Below are 27930 nucleotides of genomic sequence, written 5' to 3'. Positions count from 1 at the left end.
AAGGTTTTAGGGAGCAACTAACTGAACAGTTGTTTCCACAGTTGTTTTAGTATTTTAAGAAACAAAGAACACATTTGGGCATGTAACCATGTGACTGAAATTCCAAGTCAAGCTGGAAGTCCCTTTTAGCCAATGAATAGGTGGGGAAAAACCCTGTCCAGTATGTAACCAATGAATACATCAGCATCGCCTCAAATTTGACCACAAGATGCAATTCACTGGGAAGTCAGTGTACATTTCTGGAGTGTTTTACTGACAGATAAATGTTAACTGTAAACAGGAGCAGAAAGACATAAGTGGGAATCAAACCTGCTCCCAATCCAAAGAATCCCACCTGGACGGGGGGTATGGGCAAAGCTGTGGGGGCAGAGGCACGGCTGCCAGAGCATCCAGCTCACTAGACTGACGTGACTGCCGACTGTGGCAGCAGAACGAAGTCTCAACTGCTCAGAGGAAACCGCGTACCTCAAAATTCAGTGAATAACACGTCACCCTGTCATAGGACAGTGACCCGAGGCACAGAACTGAACCAAATGCAGTTTTTAAAAGGGAACAATGCCTGGAATGGAGAGGCAGGCACCTTTTTAAAAGCATGGGCATCATGCAAACGGGAAATGCGCACCCGGCAGGACATCACAGGGAAAGATAACCCGCTGACGTCCACGCACTTCTTGCGGTCCTGACTAACTGTTTCAAAATACTAGAAATGTTTTGAAAAGGATGGGGTGTCGCCCATAGCAACCAACTACCGTTTGGCTTTGCTTCAGCTCGTCACGCCCGCCTGTGGTGGGGGCAGATGTGCTGATGTTTGGCGCTTTCTTTCTGTGATTGGTCCTGTAGCGAAAGTGCTGTGGCAGGATGCAATCTGCCGGTGTTGATCACAGACCACTGACTGCAGTCCTCTGCTAACCCCACAGGCATGAGCTCACATTAAAGACACTGCTGCCTAAACCAAACTAACAAGGTATCAGTAACCCAAAGAACCTCTTGCACCCCTCCCCCCGAAGGCAGGGAGATGACCTACCAATTTCCCTAATAACATCTCTCACGAGGCATTTGTGCTGGCTGCCCCAGGGTCCCCAGTGGAAGCGAACCCCCTTTGTCTTGCTGTGGGAAAGGTTTCACTTTGAACTTCCTGTTTTGAGTGAAGGAGTCGAAGGTCATGGAAGTCCTGAGCTGGTGGTTTCTGACTTTTTCAAAGCACGTTTCGGGGAGTTGGCAGTCGATAGCCTTGACGTAAAATTAGTTTTGCTGAATGCTTCCTTTACTGCGATGACTAGCAAGCCGTGTGTGTGTGTGTGTGTGTGTGTGTGTGTGTGTGTGTGTGTGTGTGTGTGTGTGTGTGTGTGTGTGTGTGTGTGTGTGTGTCAGTCAGTACTTGGCTAGTGGACTGGTAGGGGACACATAAATGTCTCCTTGCCGAAGCATTAATCACAATAACTGCCACACACGCTCATTCTGCTATGTGCGAGCTGAAATGCGTTTGCTCGTCCTTATCCCCCTCTCCTGGGCATGTCCACTATGAAGGGGGAGGAGCCCAAGAGAGCGGCAGCTCTAGTTCGTGAGCCTCTGACCTTTGTCCATCAGTGACACCGATAATCTCTCTTGACAGTTGGGTTACATGGCCTGAGCTTGTACACCCCCCTGCCCCCCGACTGTCAAGTCTTTTGTTTTGATGTCCACACTGAAATCCCTGAGGAACCCGACCACCCCGCGGAGCTTGCTCTCTCTAGTGCCGAGTTGTTGGGAGTTGTCCCGTTCCGTCCGTCACCCCCTTGCAGGTGCTCTGGACTGAATGCCAAGCTTTAGGGTCAGAACGGGAATTTGTGGAATAGGCTAGCACAGCGATGATTGACTGTTACATGTGCTTCCTGGTGGGGTTCCCCCCCTCTCATGGCTACAAAGCCGTGTAATTACCTCCTCTGTTAACATGCAGGTCAGATTCTACTTGATTTAAATGCTCTCCTCCTTACTTTTCCTGCTAATAATGACTTTTTCAAAGAGCAGTCTAGGTAGAGAGAGAGAGATGGTGCGTTGGCCGGTTACATCAGGAATCTGAATACACCATAATGGAGCCTTTTCAGTTTCAGACACATCATTAGGCACCGTAAACATGCAGAGGTGGCCGTGCTCCTCATACGATCAAAATAGAGGCTCCACAGAGCACAACGGCACTCGCTCCTCACATCCAGTGGGCGCGCACAATCCCATCGCCCGCCGAGTAGAGCGTCGCACAGCGTCTCTGCAGCAGAGAGGCCGTTATGTCCTCATTAAAGAGTTCTGTCTCGTCTATCGCCCGGCAGTTCTCGCTCTCTGGTAATTTTGACAGTGTTCTACTGGCATCAATGTTGAGTTACATTATTGCCAAAGCAAATTAACATAAAGAGAAGACACAGGTAGGGAACACACAGAAGTACATTATGTACAAAGAATTATTTACAGTCATGAATCAGTAATGGTGACCACCAGAAGGGGGGGGGGGGGGGGGGTTGGTGAGTGTTACTGTGCCCCTTACGCTGTCACAAGGCACTTGCTTAATCAGCCCACGCTGCTCTCCAAAGACGAGGCAGTTTTTATAACCGCAGTCTGGAAACCCAGGGTGGACGCTGCACATGGTCCTGTAGGACGGCTTGCTGATTGATTGATTTATATTTGAGCCACTCACTTAGCAAGTACAGTCCTGTCTCCACCCCTCCCACTCGGCGGTGGGAGCACAGCACGTGCTCTCTGGACAGCTGTGACGGCCAGCCCGTGTTCGCCGAGCCTGTACGTTGTCGCTGCTTTTTTTGTTTTGTTTTTTGGGTTTTTTTTTTGTCTTTGGCAACTTGTATGATTACAATCAGTGTGTAGTCCTGACGTCGGGGCTGATTTAGGGCCAAGATTGTGTTATGATTTTGAGGCTTCTTCCCAATGTGGAATGTGTTTGGCGTTTTGGCGGTTCTAGCGTGGTTGGGTCTGTTTGTTTGGGGAGCTGTCCTGAGGCGCACTTCTACGTTTGGCTCGTGGGCCAGCACGCCGAAATAGAATGGGTTGGGGTCACTGACTTTTTTTACGTTTCTAAAATTGTGCTTTTCAAATAAATAAATAAAAGTAAAATACTAGAGGATACTGTCAGCTTTGCATGCATTATTTGGTGTTTTCATCTTTACCCTGAGGGTACCTCTCCAGAATTCTCACTCAGGTGAAATATGCGGACCGTGGACAAAGATATTTCCCAACTTGGTACAATCACGGTTTTAAGTAATCTAATTTGTCTCAAATTTTATGAATTTCCTAATGGCAAACAAAGCTCTTCTTGCTTCAGTTAGTTCCTTTATGGTCTATCTGTGTCTGTTACATGTGCATGTCTGATTCTTATTATTGGCCTTCACATAAAGCTTAAGACTTCTCTAATATTCATTATCCTGTTATCACTCTGTGGTGCTGTAATTCAGCTAATTATCTGCTGAACGCTGCTGTTAACCTCTCCGTTCTGCCGTTCCGTTGCCCTCTTCAGCAGGTTCGCGCGTTGCTCGCTACGTCTCCCCTGAGCCGACAAATTCCAGGGCTCTTCTCGCCTGCCGTTCTCAGCTAACACCGGCAGCGTGTGTCCGCCCCATTGGACGTGAGCGGAGCCTCTCTGACGGCACCGCACCGGCTGCTGGGGCATGTTTACACGTAGATGTGGCATTGGGGGGGGGGGGGGGGTGAGCGGAGAGGTGCTGCGTCTTATAAACGGGAGTGTCCCGTCTTGTCCTCGCTCTGTAGCGTAGAGCAAGCCGCGCTCGTTCATTGGGGGCTGAGCCGTCTGCCTGGGGTGACGTGGGACGAGGAGGGTCACCGGCTCCTGCCACCGGTTCTGTGCAGCCAGGCTGTTTTAATCCCTGTGTCGTCTGGTGCCAGGGGACAGGGGGCTCACTGTTCTGTTCTGTAGCGTACGTTCCGTACCCGCTGAGTCATAGCAGGCTGACTTGAAAATCTTTCTCCACACCGCGGAAGAACTCTGGGCTGGAAAGATGTTGGAAACGGCACGAGTGCCACCTCACTGCCTCTGACTGAATAAAGATGAGCTTGTAGCGACATTCCAACCTAAACGTTTGAGCAGCGGCCCTGAGTGTCGCGTCTAGCCTGTAGTGTGTCATATAAGTTTTGGGGCCTCTTTTTATTTCCAGCCACTTGCTGCGTATTTACCCAGAGTTTGTTATGAAAATAATCCAGCTCTGCTGTCTGTTGGGGGGGGGGAACCCAAACAATGAGGTTTGTATGGTAAACTGATTCTGCGTCATGTGCCTGGTGACTGCAGCTGCGCTTTGACGAGGGCCGATGAAACGTTGCGAGATGAAAGGGAATCCATCTTCCCGCCACCTCTACATCACGAGCAACCCCTGCCCTGCCCCTCGTGGGGGCAACCCCTCGCCCCTTTAACGCCGCCGGGCTGCATGGCCGAGCTTGGGGCCTTCCGGTGTCCGGACGCGTGGAGACCGTACCTTCTCCGAGACCCTAGTCCAGAAAGCTCACGACACGCCTGCAGCACCGGTGAAGGAGGTTAAGGACTTGGTAGGGTGGGGGTGGGGGGAGGAGATCGGTTGGGGGTGCTATAGGTCGTTTGGTGTTCTTTCAATGGGTTTCTCGCTCTGGCTGGCTGACTGCATCTTGCCCCCCCGCCCAGTTTGGAGTCGTCTGCTGTAACTGTAAAGCCGTTTCCGTACCTCTACCAAGAAGGCCAGTGTCCAATTTTCTGTTTCTCTCGCCTGAGCTCACTCTCTTGCACTCCCATCACACCTTTTTATTTTTTTTCTTTGTTTTTACTCTGTCTCTCTTGCTTTCTTTTAAACTCTCTTGTTTCTTCCCTGACCCTCTATAGAACTTGTTTCGTGTCATTTTGCAGTCTGCAGTTCCATTCACTCTCTGAGCCCAGCCAGTCAGGGCCATCTTCCTTTGTGTGAAACAGCACTACATCTGCACCAGTCGTGTGTGTGTGTGTGTGTGTGTGTGTGTGTGTGTGTGTGTGTGTGTGTGTGTGTGTGTGTGTGTGTGTGTGTGTGTGTGTGAGACACACAACAAAAGAAAGTGGAAAAGAAGGCACACAGAGCGAGCCACCGCAGGAGGCCGTGACGGCCAGCACCGCGCTCGTCCCCGCAGGTCCCCGTCTTGTCCTTGTGATATTTGTGTTGGCTGAGAATGGTAAATTGATCGCTTCATTGAAAACTGTGCCGCTTCAAAGGTCCTGACTTGATTTGTTTTCACACACCCATCCATTCAGCGTGGGCAGGACGTGTTGTACACAGGCCCTCCAGGCTTGGAGGCGCAGTCGCTGAGGATTCCGCCGTCAGTCTGCTGCTTCCCTGGAGCGAGTGGGTGAGCCAGCGCAGCAGCCGCGGCTGGGGGGGTGGGTGGTGTCTGTAGCTAAGCGTGAGAGACAAAACGCTCGAGCGCTCATCTCCATCCTGCCGGTGTCGAGCGCCCCCTCCCGCTCGCTTCCCGAGCAGCCATACCCCGAATTCCCACCCGCCGGTTCGGGTGCGCCTTCAGGTTGCGGGAGTGGAAGGGCACAGCGTTCCTGCCCGACGCGCAGCCCTCCGCCACCCTTGAGCTCGCCGACATGTCGCGCTCAAGCCTCGAAGCCACGTGTGAAGTTTGTTCACCAGCTGAGCCCTCCGGTTGGCCTTTTGTGGGAGGGGTTGGTGTTGGTGGAGGGATGCAGATATACCTGACCCTGCAGAACCCCGTGCAGCCCGTGAAGCCCCTTTGTATTGCCCACACGTGTCTGGCACTGAAGGAGAATCGATATGGCCGTGTTCTCTCACTCTCTCTGCGTCTGTGGGCTGAGCCGCCATAATCAGCAGCCCAGACTGCAGGCGCGGAGGTGCTCCGGCAGCACTTGGCTAAGTGACTGTCTGGAGCCCCGTGTTCTCTCAGCAGTTCAATTTTGGACCTCATTTTCTGCTCTTAAGCTCCACGTTTTATTTATTTATTCTCCGCCCCCCCCCCCCCCCCCCCCCCTTTCTGCGGCGCACGTTCGGACTTGAGCAGGGCGGCAAAGGCAAGGCCCTGATTAAGGTGACTTGGCCGGTAGTGGATAAACAGATCTAATTTCAGCCTGGCTGGCCGGCTGCATCACGCAATGCCCGTGCTGCAGACAACTTCGCGTAGGCGCGGGGCGGCTGGGACATCACAGGGGTGGCTTCCCGGAGAGACGCGCGTCTCCGGACAAGCTGCGGTCGGCCAGTTTGAGGTTTTTGTGAACACCAGCTGCTCATCCTCAGCCCTTATTTACTATTCTGTATCTAGTTTGGGTTATTATTCTGTTTCTGTTGCGGAACTGTGTGTGCTGTGGAGCTGCCACGTTCCCTGTTCCCAATCCTCATTCTTCAGTCTGCGCCTTTGTGTTGCTTTGCCTTTCAGAGAAGGTGGGTGCAATGTGGAGTCAGAGTTGTCATAGACACGCATCTCGACAGGCGTTTCTTCAGGCGTTTCCGTTAAGTCGTCGAGGTTTTCGTCGAAGAGGTTAAATGGCGTGTTTTGGCTTATTTGTCGTCCGTGCGTGCGTACATGCTCAGTACACCGTGCATCCACGTGGTCCTTGCATCCACGTGGTATTCTGAGCTCTAAAGACCTTTTATTCACAATTAACTCCATCTAGAGCTCCTTTTTTGACCTTTTCCTTTTTAAATACCAGTAAAAAAAAATGGTGAGGAGTTTAATAACAATATAGTTAGAATTTATATAATTCAGACTTTTGGTGAAGCTTCTAAAAGTGTTACTTTGAAGTTACAAGCGGTTATCTTTATCCGTTTTTAATTTTAATAGCAGGCCTCGCAAAGGTTTTTTCCCAAAAATGGAAGGGGGAATGAGTCCCTTTAGTCTGACGGCTGTTTTTGTCTCTTCTCTCCCCAGATGATGCAGTTTGCCTGGGACAATTACAAGCGCTACGCCTGGGGTGCCAACGAACTGCGGCCCGTGTCCAAGCAGGGCCACTCCAGTAATCTGTTTGGTGAGTATCCCTGCCCAGACCCTCCGTTCACTTTCCTTTGGCAACTTGTAGCTCTGCCCCTCTGCTGGGGCGGGGAGTATGGCAGCTTGTCACTGGGCAGAAACCTGCTGGGATTTTATGAACCTTGTCGCTGCTTTTCCATCGAATGCACTTGGAGCGTTGGTTTTTGTCCCTATCCAGCTGCTACTGAAGACAGTTACCTGGGGGTGGCCAGCGATTATGGGCCTCTGTACACTTGCTATACTGCTACCTGTTGCTACAGGGAGTCTTTAGCAGTCTGTTTATTCGTAAGCGCTTGTGTTCATGTCGAATGTCCCAAGCAGACATGGTTCATGTGGATAGGCTGGCATATCATTGTTCTCAAACACCCTTTTTAATGCGGTTGTATGAATATAGTCCTGGTTCTCTTGCTGGGTTTTTTGGTTTTTAAAGTGTTTTTTGAACTGCCATTTTGGATAGCTGAACACATGCCTAAGATCTCTTTTGAAAAAGGGTTTGGTTTCCCAGCTAATTACAGCGATTTCTGTCGTTAACTGGCCTTTTAAATAAGGGTTTCATAAGGGTTAAATAAGCCTTTCAAGGTAGGCCGAGTTTTCCCTTGCTTTGTGCTTTTAATTTCCTGAGTCAGTTCAGAGTCTTGCTTTTTTTTTTTTTACCCCCAACCCCTCCACATTTTTTCTAAAGCTCCGTCATTTCTTCAGGTCGTGCTGAATCACTCATTCTAACAGCTCGTGTCATCAGAGAGGAAAAGGCTTTGGTCAAAGGTGACGAGGAAAAATGGGCCGCATGAAACATTCATCAGGCTGCCCGAGCCGCTCTGCATGGAATGCGAGCCCCGGGCTGCCTCGGCCACTCCTTCCGGCCAATCAGAGCCCAGCGGCAAGGATTTGCAACTCAATTTTGATTAAGTCCCTTCGTTTAGTCCAGGAGCATGGCCAGCAACCTGGTCCCACAGCAGCGATTATTGCCGTCACCTGCGCGCCCACTTGGAGCCACCTGGGGATGAGCGGCCAGGCAGACCCGCCCTGCTCCCACGCTCCGGAACACTCAGAGGACAGACGCTTCCTGGCAGCTCCAAGCATCTGCCGTTCACCAGGTCGGCATGGCCGCTCCAGCAGGGGGGGCTTTGGGGGTTATCCAAAGCCACTCACAAACACAGGCCGCGTGCGTTTCTAGAGAATGCCATGGATAACCAGTCAGGAGTGCCTATTAATAAAGAAACGCGGCTGAATAATTTATTCCGCGGGAGCGTTTGGCTAATGGGGACCTGGCACTGAATAAATCATGAACGCCGCCAACGCCGGTCGCCCTCTGCCTTCCTCCTCTGGCGGAGCGCACCGTGTCGTGCCATTGTCGAGCTCTGCCCCCGCTCCCGGAAGCCGGACCCTGGTGCTGGACAGATGTCTCGCACATGCGGCGTATGTAACCCCCCCCAAAAGGGTGTGTTTGTGTTGGCTACAGTGCAGTAATTCTTCGCAGCTTGGTGCTTTGCGGTTTCAGAGAGCTACCGCTTGCTGTAACAGGCTGTCGGTCTCTTTCCCATGCCCGCCCCCGCTGACCACAGCCAGACTCTCGGCGCGTGTGTGTGGTTAGGGTTCATGTACAGCACTACTCAATCGTGTTGCCCTGCAGTCACTGGGTGGAAAATTAAAACCATCGTCATGGTCACTTTTTGAATTACCCATCACTTGCACCAAAAATTAAGCATTCTGGTAGAGGCAAGGAAACTGCGTGAGCCATAACCATGGCACCTGTATGTGGGGGGAATAGAGGCACTCAGTCAGGCGAGAGCCTCACTTTGTTAAGCCTCCTCTGGGATTGCCGGGCCAGTACTGCACCGGCGCCGCAGGCTTTCTGAATGACTGAGACCGGCCCCTGTACAGCGCAGCCTGACCACCGCTAGCTCTGAGTAATAAATTCATAGGGGCATTGAAGGCACAACGCATGTCGTCGTCATCATCGTCATCGACTCTCTGATTCTGTGTCTGTTGCTTGTGCTGTTTCCAGGCTGTTTCTTCACCATCTGACCAACTGCTCTAAAGTCTCAGTAGAACTGGTTACAACCTCCCCCCAAATCTTTTCTTGGATCATCCACCTAAGCTTAAACTATTACTTCCTTCCAGCGGCCGCAGCCGTTGCCCGAGGGTGCAAGTTTGGAGCTGCAGTGCTGTGAAAAACTCACTGCACTTCTGAAGAACGAGAGGGACCACCACAGCCACCGGTGAGCTCATTTAGCAGTTGAACCCCGCCAGCCTCAGCTGGACCAACTAGACCAACTAGCGGATTTGGACTAATGACCCTGCAGACGTGGATGCGTGGCAGCAGGGGGCGGAGCTGGGCCAGACGAGGTCCCGCCGCACTCTGGTCACGTGACGCGTGCTTGTAAGACGTGGTTAAGTAACATTTGTTACTGCAGGCATAAAAAAAAATCCGTTTGTTGTCGGGCTGTTGGTTGAAGACTCGGGTGCGCTTGTAGGGGCTGCGGTGGGGCTGTTTGGAGCGAGCCTTGCTGGCCGATGCCTAACGACTGCCGCGGTTGCTTAGTTTCCCCCTCCGCTGGTTGCCCGCAAACCAACAAACAAGAACAGTGGCCACTTGTAAACGAGCCCACTGCCCATGCCCACCAGGGCGGGCACATGTCGCTAAACTCGCGTCCCGTGGCGACCATGCTTGAGACCAAACCACAGCCTGCTGCCTGATCTGCCCCCAACCAGGTTGATGACGTTTTCTTCCTCGAAACGTGGCCACGATGATGCTTGTGCCTGTGCGCTCACGCTGTTCTCTCAGCAGTGCCGGGGCTCGCTGGCTCGCTGGCTCTCCGCCGTGAGCTCGGCTTACTAGAGGCTCGTGACCGAGTGAGGCGACTCTTTCTTCTCGAATTGAATTCGCCAGCCTAATTGGCCGAAGAGGAAGCTGGAAGCCCGCCCCAGAGGAGGGAGAAATGGGGACTTGGACAGTTGGACGCACTCCCATGAGACCACTGATGTAAACCTGTGCCACATAGCATTTGAACCTTTCCAAAATCTGTAGCCATTGCCAAACATTTCCTAATTGGCCCAGCAGTAGAAACGTGTACTTAGTTTCACGAAAAAAAATAGTTTTCTAGTCAATAAGGTTTCTGAACATCACGCAAGAATACGTCGGCCTGAAATGAACGTTCAGTACACGACCAGCTTGCTGATATTGGCAACGCCGCTTCCAGATATTTCTGAATCTGGCATGGAGACATCCCAGGTTCTATAAGATTCTCTGGTTTAAGCTGGTCTCGCAGTAACTAAAACGGGGCTGCCATCTGTCACTGCTGGGATCGATACCACTTGGGATATCTGATGGATGGAATCAACAGACTGGTTCAGCACTACGGTAGGCGACCGTGTCTGATTTTAGCGCTCCAAGATTTTTTTGCCTGACTCTGCCTTTCACTCTGATTGCACGGCCTTACGATGTTTATTAAATATTAAATCAGTCCTGAATGCCCGCTAAGAACATGGCAGCGTTTATTGACTACACACGTCATTTTGATGCCTTGGGCCCAAGCAGTCATAATTCAAGCTGCGGAGTAACCGTGAGGCCAACGTGATGTTTTCCATGAAGATTTTCTAGAGCATCCCATTCACCGTCCTCCGGAGACCAGTTCCAATGTGTGTGCATGCGCACGGGCACTGAGACCATGTTGGGGTACACCCGGCCCGACGCTTCTCCTTCAGACATCCACGTGGATGAGCGAGCGGGGGAAGGGCCCCGGTCTTCGACACCCTGGCTTGAGAAGGGAAGACCGCTGTGTGTGCTAGACAAGGCTGAAACCGGTCCTGGTCCGGGTGAGCCTGGGGGGAGGTGGGGACCTGGTCTCATGACCTGCAGCCGAGCCGGTTCCCTCTCTGCTCACCAAGGTAGTTCTGCCTGTGAGCCAGCATGCTTTCTAGCCCTCTCCCACGTCCTCCGTGGCTCCAGCACCCCTTTTAAATAAATAAATAAGGCCGCTACAAATCAGACATTAGTTCCACTGACTAGAGATGAAAGAGAGTGCTTAGAACTTTAAGGCTTCTGCTGCAGCTGTCTTTGTCTGGGACCAATCAATCGGCTCTTTCCTTTCTCATCGATCGCTTGGAAAGGCCTGGATTTGCGTGACGTCATGACGGCAAAGGCATACTTGCTGCGGGAAGTAGGGTGTTACTCATAGACATGCTTAATCCCCTTAGTTTGGCCTTGCTACTGTTGGGCATGGAAAATCTTTACCGCACCCTCCTGCTCCTGAGGGTTTCTGACTTTGGAATGCTCGATGAGTGGATATAGCATCCACCTTGCATTTGAAAGCTGCTTTATTTTTGGGAAACCGTCCCATAATACTGGGAATAACATCACGTTCACGATGCACAAGATGCAAACTAACGCAACTTGCACTGTAATAAAAGCCCACCAGCCCACCTGGAACCTTGAATTACCAAGGTATTGTAATCTTGAAAAGGTCATAACTTCTTTTTAGAACAATAAAGCACATATAGGCTGACAAAATGACACTTTATTAATGTAAAACAGTACTAGAATGTTTTTAAAGTCTTCTTTAAGATGTGCCTTTGATCATAAATGCCAAACCTATTGATTTATGCTGTGACTGCTTATCTTAATTTGACATGGGCTAGTTGAGCATACACAAGAGTCTTGCACAAGTATTGAATGTTTGAGATCCGAAGGAACAAACCAAAAAATGACTACTGACGAAGTGCCTTTGTGTTTTACGCTGCTTTGCGAGTGTGTGCATGTATATGGCCGTAGTGAACATGGGTACACTGCCAAAGCGTTTCTTGGCTCTTTACGACTCTCCTGTCATTTTGGCCAGGAGCACATCTGTTAATGAAGGTGGGGTTTTTTTTTGTTTGTTTGTTTTAATTGTTTACTAGTGAAAAATGAACTCCCTGGAGATTCATAGAGGATGCTGGCTTCTCCTGTTCTTCTGACCAATGTGCCAGTCTGCCCTCGCCCATCAAAACAGAAAGCAGGAAAGGCGAGGCAGAAACGCCGCCCAGGAGAGAAGCCTCTGAGCGCGCGCAGTGGCCCTGAGCCCACGCCAGCTGCACCTACCTGCTGCCCAGCCCAGGTCACGTCTCCCCTGCTGGCATCAGCGCCTGCTGCTACGTGAAGTTTACTGTAAAGCCTTTGACTCGACTTTTAATCCCAGTTTAGCTCAGCATAAAATATAGAAGAGTTTGCATTACTGCACACAAGTATATTTATCTTTAGAAATTTTGTAGTAGTAGTAGTAGTAGTAGTAGTAGTAGTACTGTTATAGCAATTATAGTAGTAGAAATAATAATAATAATAATAATATTAGCTATAAATTTAGTAGTAGTAGTAATAATAAATTGGAACAATGAGGGTGAAAAATACTTGTACTGGCATACTACAAGAAGAGTTCTCTTTTGTCTGTCATTTTGGCCAGGGACCCACTTGTTAATGAGGGGTTCTTTTGTGTTTTTAATTATGTCTACTAGTGAAAATGAACTCCCTGAAGGTTCCTAGAGGATACTAGCTTCTCCTGTTCTATTGTCTAATAACGTGCCAGTGGCCTGAAGAGTTGAATGGCACGGTGCTAAATGGCGGGCCTTTCTTCAGCTGCCAATAGCCTTGCACGTTGGGATTTCCTCCCCCTCTGGCCGTTTCCTGTTTGTCATGGAACTGAGGAGAAAATCACTTTAGGTTTCAGCCTGACCTACAGGGTAAAGCTTTCTAGACACTCACTTCAGATTAGTTAAGCATGTTCTCTATGTAACTCTTAGCCGGTGTTTCTCAAAGGGTGAATTTGGGGTGTGTGTGTGTAGTCATTTGTTTGCCCAGAATCAGTTTTGTCAGTAGCTAAACCTTGAGACCTGTTCACACTGCACCACAGTTTTGAGCTTCACATCTGGAAGGTGAGAGTGCTCCATTAGCAGGTGGCGTCCCCGGATTAAAGTGCCTCCGCTGCCGGGTGATCTCCAAGCAGAGGCCAGACGCTGTTTAGCAAACCTCCTCCCATCAAGGTGTCTGGTTTTCGTGCACGTCCTTATCTCGCCTTGTGTTGCACTTTTCCTTGAAAATTGTCTGCTTTGGCTGCCTGTTTTTCGACAATCCTTGACTATTACAAACACCCGGGAATCCAGGGTTCAGCTGCAGGCAGGGTCCGCGGCGTGCTCATCCCCCGGGAGCAGAAGAGTGACGGGCTGCAGAGACGCTGCCCGGTCGCCTCCTTCGCCCGTCCAAACAAAGTGGGAAAGGCGAGGCAGAAACGTCGCCCTGGAGAGAAGCCTCTGAGAGCGTGCAGTGTTCCCTGAGCCCACGCCAGCTGCACCTACCTGCTGCCCAGCCCAGGTCACGTCTCCCCTGCTTCCCCTGCTGCTACGTGAAGTTTACTGTAAAGCGTTTGACTCGACCTTTAATCCCACTTCAGCCAGATGTGCAGCATAAAGAAAAGATGTTGCATTACTGCACACTGGTATTTAGATATTTCAGAAAGTTGTATATATCCTTTTTCTTGTACAGTATAATAATAACTAATAATATTGGTGTTGGTAGTAATGATGATAATAATAATAATAATAATAATAATAATACATAGTAATATTCATTAATAATAATGGTAAACGTTTTACTTATGTCTGTCTGTATAGGAAGCCTGAACAAGCCCTTAATTGCTTTAGCTTACTCTTTCTACCTTGAACACACAAGGGTGCTCTCAGGTTTGGTATGGCTGACGGGGCTTCAGTTCTCCCAGCAATTGGCGAGCAAGGAAGGATTTGGATAATTAAAGCCCCAAAAGCCTGTGGGGCCCACCTGCCGCGGCGGCTGTAATCAGTACGGATGAATCGCGCCGCTCGTCCCGTCTGGAGGGGCCTGTTAAGTGCATCCCCTCCAACCATCTGTTGAATAGATTTTTTTTTTTTAAATTATTATTATTTTTTTTTTTTGCATTGAGCTGCACGCTTGAGTCCGTCTTTAGCGCTGCTATGTGCCTTAGTTTTCATAGCTGGCTCTTTGGCCGTAGGTGGGTGTTTTGCACGCCCCCCCCCCCACGCGCTAGTGTCTGGGCGGAGCTACAAACAAACGTTCGCGTTATCTTGATATCACGCGATGTCTTAAAGTGATGGTCATCATGTGAGTCAACAACTCAAGAAGTTGAGCCAGGTTTTTTTTTTTTTCTCAAGTCCTTTTCACGTTGACTTGTAAAATGGGTGGCGCTCACACTGTTCTCTTCACTCAGCAACTTTACAGGTCTGAATCAAAGTTGCAGCCGAAGAGCAACGCTTTAAAGAATGCAATTTCAAAATCACAGCAAATAGCAGTCCTGTCACTTATGCCAAGTGCCATGAAGACGTGGCAAAAACCAGCCAAGCATGTGCATGCCCATTTGTCTTCAGTTTAAACCGTTTTTGAAGTTGAACATTTGTCATCTAAAAATGTATTCCAGCTGCAATCTTTGTAGAGTAAGGTGGCCATAAACAGATTAAAAATATTATACAAAGGGTTTTTTTTTTCCAAGTGTTTGCCCAAGTGTCCCAACCACCAGGGACATAATTTAATGTAAATCCTTATTTATTTTTTAACTAAAGGCCGTGTCCCAGTTCTTGGCAGCCTGGCATTAAGTAGTTTGTACAACTTTCCTTTGCCATGAGACATTAAATCAACACTGAGGTGAAGGATGGAGCTGTGGAAACAGATACTGTGAGTACACCCTCTCCAAATAGTGGCCTATTAAATTGCACTACTGTGCAAACGTGAAGTTTGATTTATTTATTTAAATGAAGAACCATATGCAGTGAATGACACATTCATATCCAGCAAATTGGTGGCATAATGGTCACTCTGAAGGCACGAGACGAAGTGGCCCTGATTTTGCAATGCCAGTCATGCTCTGAGAGATGCCCTTATCGGGATGTTTGCAGTTTATTGCAACATTTACTAGGGGAAATCCTAAAAAAGACACGAACACGATTATAAAAGCACCAAATATACAATTAAAGATGCAGTGCAATGTTTGTTCACCGCCTAAATGAGCTTAAGCATTATTTTTCACCTCCTCAAAGCTGTCTGCCACGTAGATCGGAGCATGTATAAAGCAAAAGCATTGTGAGGTGGCAGGGTTTGTCTAACTAGAAAACGTGAGCCATCTTTGAGGCATGGACAAGCCTGAGGTGAACCCAGAGCTGGCGCCCTGCCTTTGCCTGTGCTTCGCGCTGCGCCCCTCTGACAACAGGCTGTACACTTTTGCGATTCATTGTTGTTCTGATCTTATGGTTTGCAGACATGAGTCTTTAGGCCAAATATGCGTGTGGGTTCTGTACTGATGAACACCGTCAGCGCCTCATTAGTAGGGCTGGGCTATATGTCAACTTTAATAAAGTTGTTTAATGACCAATATGTAAAGTCATTAACATGGGCTCAAAGGGTGGAGTTGGTGAGTAATGAGGAGAAAAGTGGGGGGGGGGGGGGTCTATCTGGGGTAGGGGGGTGCTTCAATCATCATTGTGTTTTGAGAATAAGGTCTAATATAAGCCCCTCGAGTATCAAAATACATTTAAATCTATATCACCTTGCCATGCATAGTATTGAGTCACTTGCCTAAACACTAAAATGGTGAAATAAGAATTGAAGTCTTGAATACATTGACCCATGAATACACTGCACAATTAGGCAAGACAGTTGACCATAACATTTTTATGCATATTTTCCAACTCCAAGCTGTATAAACTTGAAATGTTTGAATCCAGTAAGCAATCAGGTGATGTGTATTTGTGTAACGATGGTGGGTGTGGCTTAAGGAGATCAACACCCTCTATCAAGGTGTGCATAATTATTAGGCAGCTTCTTTACCTCAGGCAAAATGGGCCAAAAAAGAGATTTAACTGACTCTGCACAGTCAACTTTTTTCATAGGGACGCACCACTCTTAAAGTTGCTAAGAGATTGGAGCATGATCACAGAACCATGAAAAGCTTTGTTGCAAATGGTCAACAGGGTCACAAGAAACGTGTTGAGGGGGGAAAAAATGATGCAAATGAACTGCCAAAGATTTGAGAAGAATCAAACATGAAGCGTCCAGGAGCCCATTATCTTCCAGTGCTGTCATATTCCAGAAATGCAACCTACCTGGAGTGCCCAGAAGTACAAGGTGTTCAGTACTCAGACATGGCCAAGGTAAGGAAGGCTGAAACACCACCACTGAACAAGACACACAAAGTAAAGTGTCAAGACTGGGCCAAGAAATAGCTGAAGGTAGTTTTTTATTTTTTTTTATTTTTTTATTTATTTTTTTTTTTCCCGAAAGGTTTTATGGACTTTATGGATGAGAGCGACTCTTGACGGACCAGATGGATGGGCCCGTGAGTGCCTCAGTAACGGTCTTGGAGCTCCACTTCTACTCAGACGGCAGTGAGATGGAGGTGGGGTACTGCTGTGGACTGGTATTATTAAAGATGAGCTAGTTGGACCTTTTCGGGCTTGAAGATGGACTCAAAATCAACTCCCAAACCTGCTGCAACTTTTTAGAAAACACTTTCTTCAAGCAGTGGTACGGGAAGAAGTCTGCATCTTTCAAGAAGACCATGTTTTGCTCCATAGCATGCATCGAAGTACTCCACTGCGTGGCTAGCCAGTAGAGGCCTTAAAGATGAAAGAATAATGACATGGCCCCCTTCCATCCCTGACTTAAACTCTATTGAAAATGTATGGACCCTTCTTAAATGGGAGATTCACACTGAAAACATTTTACAGCTCTCTGAACGGTGTCTGGGAGGCTGAGGTTGGTGCTGCACAAAAAGTTGATTGTCAACAGATTAAGAAACTGACAGACTCCATGAATTAGAAGGCTTATGACTGCTATTGAACCGAAGTTATTTTGGTCACTTTTTTTTTTTGGGTGGTGTGTGTGGGGGTTTTGTTTTTTAATATGTTTATTTGTAAATTGAGTGTTATTTTCACTAACAGATGAAAATGAACAAGGGAGAGGGGAATTTCCGTTTTTCAGTTAGTTGCATAATAATTCTGCACACTGATAGTTGTCCAATAACTATACATACACAGCTATTCTCCTAAAACAGCCAAAACCTTTTTTTTTTCCTTTTTAAATAAACCTCAAACTTGAATATTTAACATTTTTGGATTGAGCGGGAGTGCTTTAGTTGTTCAATAATGAAGCGAATCTTCAAAAATGCAACGTGCCTAATACTTGAGTACAGTGTCTAAACAGGACCATTCAAGCGTCGTACGTGGCCGAGTTGATAAGGGCGCTCTGCGCTGCGTGGAGTGATGGCTACTGGCAGGCCGGGCGGCTAGCCAGCAGGGCTGAGGGAGCCAAAAGGGAGGGGCGGATTTATTACTGTCAGGGAGGGTGTTAAGGAAGGCAGGATGTTGACATTACAAATGCGTTTAGTCCTGTGTGTCGCACCACCGGAATATTGACCGTAGGCATGAAATGCCACGTTAGCAGTTGCATGCTAATCTAAGCGTTTCCCGGAAGACCCGCCGAACTCGGCTCCTTCGTTCCGTTTGCGGTTTTGGGCTCGGGAGGAAACTTCAGTCTCCCGTTAAATACTGAACACTCTCTCCAAGCAGTGAGACGGTAATGGAGACTAAAAACGAACTGGAAGTCGACTCGGGCCTTTCGTCCTGTTAGTTTACAGCGGCATAAATTCGTTTCAATTATCAAACCCATTTAGTCTTAACTGGGCAGAAGGATGCGTGCTGTTTATTGAGCAAGATTAGACTAATGGCCACTGTCCGTCCATTCCTGCCTATATCACGATGAGCTACACCTACCAAAGCAAAATTGAAACAGGTTTTCCCCCGTTCTTTTAGTCGTTTTGTGTATGTGTCTGTGTCTGTCTGTCTCCGTAGAAAACATCCACACCCTATATTTCTTTCTCGGCTGTTTAAACCAGAGCCTTGGCTTTGCAGCTGTCACCTGCGTGAGTTACAGCTCCGCTCCTCCTCAGCCGTGACGCCCAGCACCCCACCGCGCAGCAGAGGTCTCCGGTGTCTCACCGCCCTCCGAGCTCACCCTCCGGTTTACCCCTGTGTCCACAGGCAGCCTGAAAGGAGCGACCATCGTGGACGCGCTGGACACGCTCTACATCATGGAGATGTATGATGACTTTGAAGCCGCCACTGAGTGGGTGGAGAAGAATCTTGACTTTAATATGGTAAGAGGCCTAATTATATGCGTATTAATGTACGTATGTGTGTGTTATATAGCATGGAAGCTGGGTGTTAAGTGTGGGTGGCATACACAGGTTTTAGACCAGTAAAAATACTGGCTGGGTGGGGCATGTAGTACTAAGAGTGTTGCACACCGATCCCATTTTGAGCCTCCGGAATTGGTATTTCTTCTTGACTATTTTCTGCGTGTGAAAGAGGCTGATTAGTAGGCTTTCAGTAAGCATCTGTAAGCTCTGTCCCAATGTATTAGCAGAATCTGAAATGAGGCAGGCTGCCATTCGCAGCTCAACCTTCAAGTTTGTTTTGGTGCCCCAGAAGCAAAGTAGGCGTGTCGCATGTCTGCCCCGCCATGCCGCGGTTCTTCCCAGGAGCAGCAGAATGCTCTTCCCCACGTGGCAGGCTGACCTTGCTATCTTCCAAGGACCTTGTCGGAATAACGCCAGGCTGATGACGTGCCGGGGGAGCCCCATGCCATTGTTTTCCCCCTGGTGATGTCACAGTGGGGACGACCTCATGGCAGCCAGTGTGGGCGGGGGCGCACTGTCCCGCCACTTTCCAATCAGCTAGCGCTCCTCTGAGTCATCGGCCTGAGGCTAATGCGCAAGGAGGAGATGGCCAGCGCCTGAGCCAACAATACCGCCCTTCAACTCGCTCGTTCTCTCTCTCTCGTACGCTCTCTCCCTCTTACAAATGTTAAAAGCACTGCCATTAAGAGTTGCTACTTCACACCAGTGATATATTTTTTTTTTTCTCCTGTTTCCCCCCCCCCCCCCTTTAAATACACCCATTTTAATCCTAGGATTCAGTGACCCTTTTAGTGCCAGCATTATACCAGCACGAAAGGATAAAGGAGGCCTGCTGGATCTCTTTCCCCGGCCTGTCGGCGTGGCTCGGCTGGCCGAGGGGAAGCAGGCGCTTGCCTCCTCGTGAGATTGGTGTTTTATTTCTCACACCTTCCCTTCATAAGAAACATGACACGCAACACAGTAGGAAGGCGTCCCGTTGACTCGCAAACCCCCTCCCCCCAGCTTTCGCGTCCTGCACTCGTTTCGGCTGAATGTCACGATGATTTTCAGGGGGCTGAGAGGCTCCAGTTCTCAACTCTGAGCAAATACAGGAACGGTTCTCCACTGTATGTGCTTTTAATGAAGAGCGTTAACAAACTTTCTTTTAATTGAAAGGCTTTTGGTTCTGCCCTGGAGTGCTTCCAACAATAAAAGGCGCCTGTGAAAACCCTGGCGAATCCATCATTAATATTCAAGATGTCTGTAGAATAATAACCAGCCCGGGTTCTGATGTCTGAAAGCACTTTCTTTCCCCGAACGATCGTAACACTCGCCAGTGGAAATTTGCTGGTCTGTCTGACCTGCGCCACAGCCTCCGAGCTGCTCCGGAGTGGCATTAATGAACGGACCGTGACGGGACTGCAGAAACCAAGATTGCATGCCCGCACCAGGCAAGGCAAAGAAAGGTGGCACAGTGCACGCCTGCGCCAGACTGGATGACTGAATATATACCAGCACTAAACACTCTCCCTTTCTGAAGTGCTTTTGCTTCTGGCATCGGTACTGATTTCTTATCTGTGTATTTCTGCTTGCTGACCGAGGAACGGTTCATCAAGGGACAGGCTGACCTTATTAGCTGAGTGTAAGGATCCTGTTATATTGATGTATCTGGCCTTTGTTGCGTCCTTGGTTGCGCACTAGTAATTTGTGTGATAAGGTGCAACAGCTGGAGTATAAGCAGCCCTTTTCTCCAATGTCCTACTTTTTCTTACCCTCGGCCTTTTAGACATCAAAACACAGTTTTATCCACATGAAACTGAACTTGCTGGTAGGCGTCCTGGGCCTGTGAAGACACAGAAAGGGCCCTGGGATTACCACAGCTGAACTTTCTTTTACTTGGATGACCAGAGAGGTGTGTGTGTGTGTGTGAGGGGTGGGGTGGGGGCATAGTGGAGCAAAGTCTATTTATTTCACCTGGTGGGCAGCCCGAGAGTAATGTCACCGAGGGCCGAAAGGCCAGCGCTGGAACAAAGGCTGGAGCTGAATGCATTACTGAAAGCCAGAGTCACTGTCACAGTGGAGGCAGCAGGAGTGTAATGAGAGAGAACCTTTCAGAGTTACAGCACACAGACATTTTTCCTCGCCAGCAGGCCAAAGAACCTGCTCATAAAAGGATATAAATAGTAAATTCTATCCCTTTTCATGAGCAAGACTAGCTGGAGGCAAACCCAGGTTCGAAAGCGGAGACCATCGAGGCTTCTCTCTGCTCTCCAGCTAAAGGAACCATAAGAAACTTGTATGTGTGCTTATGTTCTTCAGAGGTGTGTGTGTGTACTCAGGAGGAGCTATGATTAGAATCCGTGTTATTCAACCTGCCCTGGCCCAGCAGTATATAAATGATTGCTGCTCTGGCCTTGGCCACACCCCCCACCCCCAACCTCTCCTCCCGCCGCTGTGCCCTGACCAGCATGTCACGGGCACGCAGGTAAATGCTGTTGGCATCCCAAACTTTTGTTATGAGATCCATCCAAACCAGACGGACCCGCAGCCTTGGAGTTCCTCCTTTCAATATTTGCACAGGAGATGGCGGTTTAATATTTAGCAGGCAGTGCTGGCCTGCTCCCACCCCCAGACCTTTGAGCCGGCGGTGGTTTTCAGCCGCCAGCGTGGACTCTTCTCCTGCGTGGTGTGGAGCTGGTTGTACTCAACAGCGCCATCTGTGCCCAGTTAAAGATTTGTCAGTGTCATCCCTCCGGTAATTTTACACAGAAGTCACGGTTCATCACAACGATGTTGAAGCTCCAAAAAAAACCAAAAGCATAAGGCTAGGTTTCCTTTTATTTTGAACAGAGTGGTGCAAGTTGGTTTGTTCCACCTAGTGTAATTTGGTACAGCCTGTACTGTAAAAGCACTAGTGTGTGCAGTGAACATGCGCTCTCACATGGGCTGATTTAAAATAAAATTTTAAAAAGTCACTAGGTCACAATCAGACGCAGACTGGAGAGTATCTCATGTTAAAGTACAAAATAAATAATGATTAGAACAATGTAATTTTATTCAACATTAAAGCTTAATCCCAACCCAATGAACTGTTGGTCACTTCCAGTTCCAGTGATTGTTTTTGATCCTGTCAACTTTTACATCATGATGCAGTTTAATAAAGGCAGCAGGAATCCTCGGGCCAGCCTCCTGACACTACCTTGGCCTGCCTTTGTGGCGCATGGTTGCAGCTGTAAGCCACTCTGGAATGAGGCACATATAACTGTAAATGATTGGCACATCTAGGTGATGCCATTGAATATACATGCATGTGTATCCGCACACACACACACACACACCCCCAAACACCGACACACCACTCAGGTCACCGCGAGCCCCAAATTCTCCCACACAGTCGATTTGAAAGAAGCATGCGGCTCTTCCAGCTGCCGCGTGTCACTTTCACTCACCGTAGTGTTCCTGATTGTCAGACACCAATGAGCCTGAGCTGAGCTTAGTATTTTTTGTTGCTAGCTTGCCAATACCCTACAGCTTAAGGTTTTTGGTGCAGCGTGCTCTCATGAACTTGCCTTCCACTCATCGATTCTTTGTGCACATGCCAGCCCTTTTCTGTGGAGCAGCGAAGGCTTATTTTCACCAGCTCCAGCCCACTTCCTCTTCCTGTCCAAACACTGAGCCGTGCCCCCTTGGGAGAAACGCAGCACAGGGGAACCTTCAAGAAGCACGGATTCACGTTTTGGTGAAAGATGGCTCCTCCCCGTAGCCGTCCCAGAGCCCCGCTGCCCTGCGATGCCTCCTCCGCACACCCCTTCCAGCACAGGGTGGGTTGATGCCGGGCTGCTGAGCTGGAACAGGGAGTGCAGGCATGTGGCTCTCGGACTGCGGTGGAAAACCCCAGTTGCCAAGCATTTAAAGATGGTTCAGAAAATGTTTCATATTTAACATTAGTTCATAACATTTCACTGCGTCTTGTTCAAATGTACTGTGTCTAGTTCATACTATGATTTTGTTTATTTTTTTAAATTCGTATAGAAGGTTAAAAAAAACAAAAAAAAACAAAAAAAAAACCATTCCTCAGGTTTCTTTACTCGGGTGTTTATTTGGGCTGCGCTCCAGGGAATGGCATCCAGCCGTAATTGGCTTGTGGCTCCGTGCGGTCCCTGTGGGAGTGCCCTTTTCTCCAGCTTACCGCAGGTCCTCCTGCACAACCACCAGGTTGGACGGGGCTTACGCTCTATCCCAGCAGAGCTCCATCCGCTCCGCCCGCTTGGCTCTTTGTGCGCTTGAAAAGCTTAATGCTGAACCGTGCCCCTACACACACACACACACACACACACACACACACACACACATCCTGTGCCAGCAGCAGTTAGCAGTGCCACAGTAGCAGCATTTCCGTGGAAGCCCAGATAATCACGTCTCCTTTTGCCCCCTCCCTCCTGTTTTCATCCTCTGCAGAACGCCGAAATCTCAGTCTTTGAAGTGAACATCCGCTTCGTCGGAGGACTGCTGTCCGCCTATTATCTCTCCGGCAAAGAGGTATGTGAATGCATGGCTAGGCGCCCATATTTTTGCCAAACATATTTGCCAGATCTGAATGTGTTTTAAAATAATATGGCAAATAATATCTGTTTGATGTGTAGTGTGGGTTAGAAAGCACTGTAGCTCTGGAAGACTGGAACAAGCTTTGCTGCTCCTTGTTTTCCCATCCCCTCCCCCTTTGCCCTTCAGACATCAGTCATGGGCACACACCGTTTTTCTCAGCCCTGTGTGGCACTGTCTGTTAATCAGCGGGTGACATTTAGATTTGGCAGGGCACAGCGCTCTCTTGGACAGGGCCCGGGGTCCCTCTACAGCCGCCGGCACGGCTGTCTGCCTGGACGCCGAGCCAAGCTAAACAAGCGGCTGCGCTCGCTCTCTCTCTCTCTCACACACACACACACACACACACACACACACACACATGCGCGCACAAGCACACTCCCCACACGCCGCCCCCATAGCTGTTGCCGTTCCAAGGAGCTGGACGTACACAGAGGGGTCTCTGTGCCTGCTCCGCTGAATGAAAAGCCAAAAGATGGTCGAGGCCTGTCACTCGGGCAAATACTTATTGCTGTCTCTCCAGTGGCCAATAACGGCCTTCTCTCTTGTCGGCGCGTGCGCTTTGCGCCACTCGGCCTTTAATTCAATGTGACTTTCTGAAGCAAGGTGTGCCTGCGTCTCTGATCAAACTCTGACCAGCTCCCGGTAGGGAGCAGTGCGGGCTGTATAGGATTCCGCTTGTTTTTACAGCAAACTGCCTTCCCGTAGTAGTGACGCAGAGGCCTTCAGCACCGGTCCACACTCATCAATCAGAGCGGCTCAGCAGAGGCCAGTCTTGCTGGTCTCGTTACAGACAGAGAGGCCCAGCTCCTCTTCCTCTGAGTGTTATGGTTATACGACATCCTCTAAAAATGACCTTCTGCTAGAGTGCTGGTGTGCCCCGTGTCTCATCCTTGTACAGAGGAACCTGCAACACTGGAACCTGGAAAAACCTAATTTTAAAGTTCCTATTACCAATGAAACCTCTAAAAACTCATCTTTGTTCCATATTTTACATATTTCCAAACACATCCCCTAATTCCCTAAAAGTGGTGTAGATTTAACTTTACACCTTCTCTACACCATCTAAGTCTAATTTCACACTTTTTTGAGTCATCGTGTAACTTGGCAGGCAAAGGCTGTCTTAATATTTTATCTAGCACTCTACGTAATTGGTGTACACAGTCAATGGATCAAACAAAAGAAAAATAAACATACCAGTTGATCAGAATGGCTCATGCTCACTGTGTCTACAAGATAAATGGCCAGAGCAGTGTCAGCCTTCAGCACAAGTTTTGTGCAAAACCAAGCCTGTCTTTTTGAGTAAAATTTTCAAAACTGTCCTCTCTGAATTGGCTGCTGCACTGTATTCTCTGGAAGTTTGGCAGGAACACTGATTTTCCCCGCCCCCCCAAAAAAAAATAAACTGCACCCATTTCCCTGATTTTCATATCGTTTGGAAATGCATGAAGGCTCACATTTTTCTGTTCATGTAACTTTACAACTGATGGCACATCTCTGCCATCATTTTAAAACCCACGATAGCTTACTAAAGTTTGCAGTAGTCAGTACCACACCTGACTTCTCCTCCAATCCCCTTCCTTTGTGTAGTGTGATGCTAACGGTAGAGAAAGCCCCGCCCCAAAAGCTGACAGGATTGTGATGTGATACCCTGGCTGTGTAAATCCATTTGAGGCAGTCATTGTTACGCCGCACTTCCAAAGCCGAAATGCTCAGCCGTGGCGTCAGCTGCTTGTTTAGCACGCAACGTGTCTTCTGGCAATTAGAAAACATCACATAGACATGTCAAGGTTAAAGAAAAACTGATTTTCCTTGGCGGGTCTTTACAGGAGGTGCTGAGGCACTGCGGCACGCAGGCCGAGACCCAGGAAGCTGTGCTCCACTTGCTGCGTTGAGCGAGCCCCCCCTTTATAGACCACTTCCTGAATAGTGTGGCACACTATGTGGAACTGTAGAAGCGCTTTCTGTTGACTCATGTACATTTAGCAGCATTTAGCTGACAGTTTTATCCACAGCAACTTACAATTCTGACTACATGAGACTTGAGCAATTGAGGGTTAAGGGTCCTGCTCAGGAGCCCCTAAGTGGCAACCTGGCTGTGCCGGGGCTTGAACCGGCAACCTTCTGATGATTTCTAGTCAAGTACCACTGAGCTACCGCTGCTCCTGTTCGATACCACGGACTCAGTGTTTGATTTCTCCCTGCACCATCCTGTTCTGCACCCCTGCCTGGAGGGGAGTTCCAGGTTCTTTACTGTAATGCTGGTTACACTGCCAGAAGATGGACGTCCTTGTCATGGCCCCTGAAGGCATTTGTAGGTTTTTTTTTTGTTTGTTTGTTTGTTTTTTGTTTTTTTTTCCTCTCTCTCCAGCAAGCCACTCACGCCCCTTGTTCAGGATGGAGTCTTGTCTGGGATTTAGGGACAGTGCTACAGGAAAAGGCCTTGGGGTGACTGATTTTTTTAGTTAGCAAGGATGGCTGACCACACACCTCCAACGGCCAGCGCGAGCAGCGCAGCACCTGGGCGCCCTGTGCCACCAGTGCTTGCACGCGACCTCACCACCTACATCACTTCCTGCCAGAGTCGATCTTTGTAACGGGAGTTTAAGCACACACGGTGAGTCGAAGCGGCTTCGGAGACCTGAGGAGTGGGCCGACGAGAGGGTGCTTTCAAGGCTGGAGCGTGCACACGCGCGAGTGTCTTCAAAGCTCTGCAGAGTCGGTGTGCAAATGTGAGCGAAGATGACTCGGGAAGCCGTCAGACAGGGCGAGGGGAGTGCGAAGGAGGACAGCGAGGTCGTTTTGCACCCTTCCCACATTCTGCACCGACTCTCCAGACGGGCTTGAAGGAGTGGTTTGGACAGACATGAAAAGTGGCAGGCAGGGCAACATTTTAAAATGCGACTCCCCTGGCTGTCGGCCTCCTCGCTTGGCTGCCACTCGGAGCAGCCGCAATCCTTTTGATGAAATTTTCATTAGCCAGACTAAACAGACACGGCCTACATGCACTCGCGCGCACTCTCAGACATGTGTCTGCACGTCCGTGCGAGCGCGCGTCCGCGCATTGGAGATGTAGCACGCAGTCAAAGCGATCACAGCGAAGGTACGGTCATGAGGGCCCTTTACGAGCGTAATTTATTGTCCAATCAATTATAAACCACTTCACCACAACGTGGGTTACACACTTGTATTTAGAACCGTTTGCTACCTTGTTAAGTGCAGGTTCCCCCTTGTGTGTTGGTCATGCGTGTAGTAGATTACACTCTGGCAAGTATGGATAAACAAACCACGACGGTGTGTGTCTGTGTGTGGTGGGATGAGGGAAAAGGTCTGTCTGCTGTAGGCAGCACAGGGAGGTCTTGGAACATACACTTTGGGGAGAGAAAACAAGCCGTTTAGCCATACAGGCACTAATCGGCATCCAGACCCAGTGTCCGGTTGCAAACACTGGTCAGAACTGTTGCTGAGGCAACATTTTAAAGCTTTAGGTTACATCTCTACTCAGCTAACAACGTCAGCTGCACAGCAGGTTTGCTCTGTTACCTAAAACGCAGGGTACTTCGTCACTGAACACGACGTTCGGTTTGGTTTGGTACCGTTTCGGCCTCGTTCCCTACGTCTCGCTGCACTCGGCCCGCGCGAGCGGCGGACGTCCCGTCCCGCTGGTCTGGTTATCCAGCACTGTGGAGTTCAGCCTGGCACAGGGCTGCCTGTCAGGACCCAGTACTTAACTCCCTGATGGATTATGTATCGATCTCTGCAGCGCCAGTTTCGTTTTACAGCAGCGCGGGCGCTGGGCCCAGCCGCCCCGCCCCGCAGAGCTTTGTGTCCTTGAGGTTCGGAGCGGCACGGGGCACTGCCCCCTCCCCCGATCTCTGGGGGCTTACGTGGTCCCGCTCGCACCTCGGCGAGTGCGCACTAGCCCTCCGGTGCTAGGCGTGCGTCACCTGCTCCACGTCGCCACTCTCGGGCTTTGGCTCGAGCAGTTGATTGGTTACCGCCATCAAACCCAGGAGATGGAATTCCTTTTAACAACGAAGTCCTACAGCCGAAACTATCGACCTGCTTCACTTTTTAGTGCAGTTTTATTTTATTCTACCTTTAGTAGAGCAGTATTCTTCATGGTCATGACCTAGGGGTGCTGCGGTTTGAAATCTTTATGGCACAGTAACCTAGTGTAATAATATCCTGGTTTCATGGTGTCCCCATATTAATTGACAATTTTTTAAAACTCACCAATGGAAAATTCATTTTCAATTTATAACGAAACTGTACTGTTGTCTCTCCACCCCCCCCCCCCCCCCCCCTCCCTTATACGTGTCAAATAATTGGATTAAAATGCTTTTGGGGGAAAAACCCAAAACTCTAAACTTTTTAGAGGAGGATATAATGTTTTGCTACAGCTGCTGGTCTCTGCCATTTTGCTACTAATAAAACATGATCACACAGTCAGACTGAAAATAATTAGTCGGCAATAACCATATTTGAAGCATATGGTAATGCATCAGCCTGCATGTCGAAGTCTGAAATCACATCAGAACGTTTTATATCATGTGCTCATTAATTCGTCTCACAGTTGGTTTTTGTTCAGTTGTGCCAGGTCATGACATGAACAGGTCCAAGAATCGTCATGGAGATAAATGCCCAAAAGACCCCTCTGCCTCCTTTCTCCAGCCTTCCCAGTCTCCACAGTTTCACAGCCGGTGCAACTATTTTCTCAGCAGAGCTCTTCTCCACGTCAGACATGTTTGCCTTCATCCGAGGCTGGCCGTCGTCGGCAGGTGCGCGGCTGGGAAACGGGTACAAATGGGCTCGGTCAGCCTGGAAGAGATGGACTCTTGACAGGAATCTGTACAGGAATTTGTTTGCATACTGACACTCTTGTCATAGTGAAGAGCGGAGTTTAATTACAGAGGGACAGTTCTTAGCCATCAGCACTGTACAAGGGTGAAGAATTTATAAACAACTCCTCATACCCGTTATGTTTCAAGTCCGACCTACTTTCTGGCCTTCCTTCGTGTTGGATGGGGGGGGGGGGGTGTTCCACCCTAATCCCGCCCCACCTCTGCAGCCAGTCCCAGGTCCCGTTCTTCTCAGACACTATTAGTGAGTGAATCGGAGCTCATTAGCAGCCTGTGGGCTGAGGGCCTCCTGCTCGTGTGATTAA

At 49.1% G+C, this 27930-nt stretch overlaps 1 protein-coding gene across 4 annotated transcripts in view; it reads left to right on the top strand.

Annotated features, from left to right (window-relative positions):
* man1a1 (mannosidase, alpha, class 1A, member 1) overlaps nucleotides 1-27930 on the top strand; it is a 72189-nt gene that overhangs the window by 8953 nt on the left and 35306 nt on the right. For 2 of the 4 annotated variants that reach the window (XM_027001641.3, XM_081717469.1), the window contains exons 3-5: nucleotides 6877-6973; nucleotides 18025-18140; nucleotides 22620-22700. In XM_027001641.3, the coding sequence (XP_026857442.2) occupies nucleotides 6877-6973; nucleotides 18025-18140; nucleotides 22620-22700 (294 nt within the window). Of the gene's footprint in view, nucleotides 1-6876; nucleotides 6974-12333; nucleotides 13316-18024; nucleotides 18141-22619; nucleotides 22701-27930 lie in introns of those variants that run through there. The other 2 variants (XM_081717471.1, XM_081717470.1) reach the window with 2 other exon arrangements.

The sequence above is a fragment of the Electrophorus electricus genome, chromosome 7 (assembly GCF_041902795.1).
Source record: "Electrophorus electricus isolate QZ-2024a chromosome 7, ASM4190279v1, whole genome shotgun sequence".
Lineage (NCBI taxonomy): Eukaryota > Metazoa > Chordata > Actinopteri > Gymnotiformes > Gymnotidae > Electrophorus > Electrophorus electricus.
The sequence above is the reverse complement of the archived record's forward strand: the minus strand, read 5'-3'. Positions and strand labels throughout refer to the sequence as shown.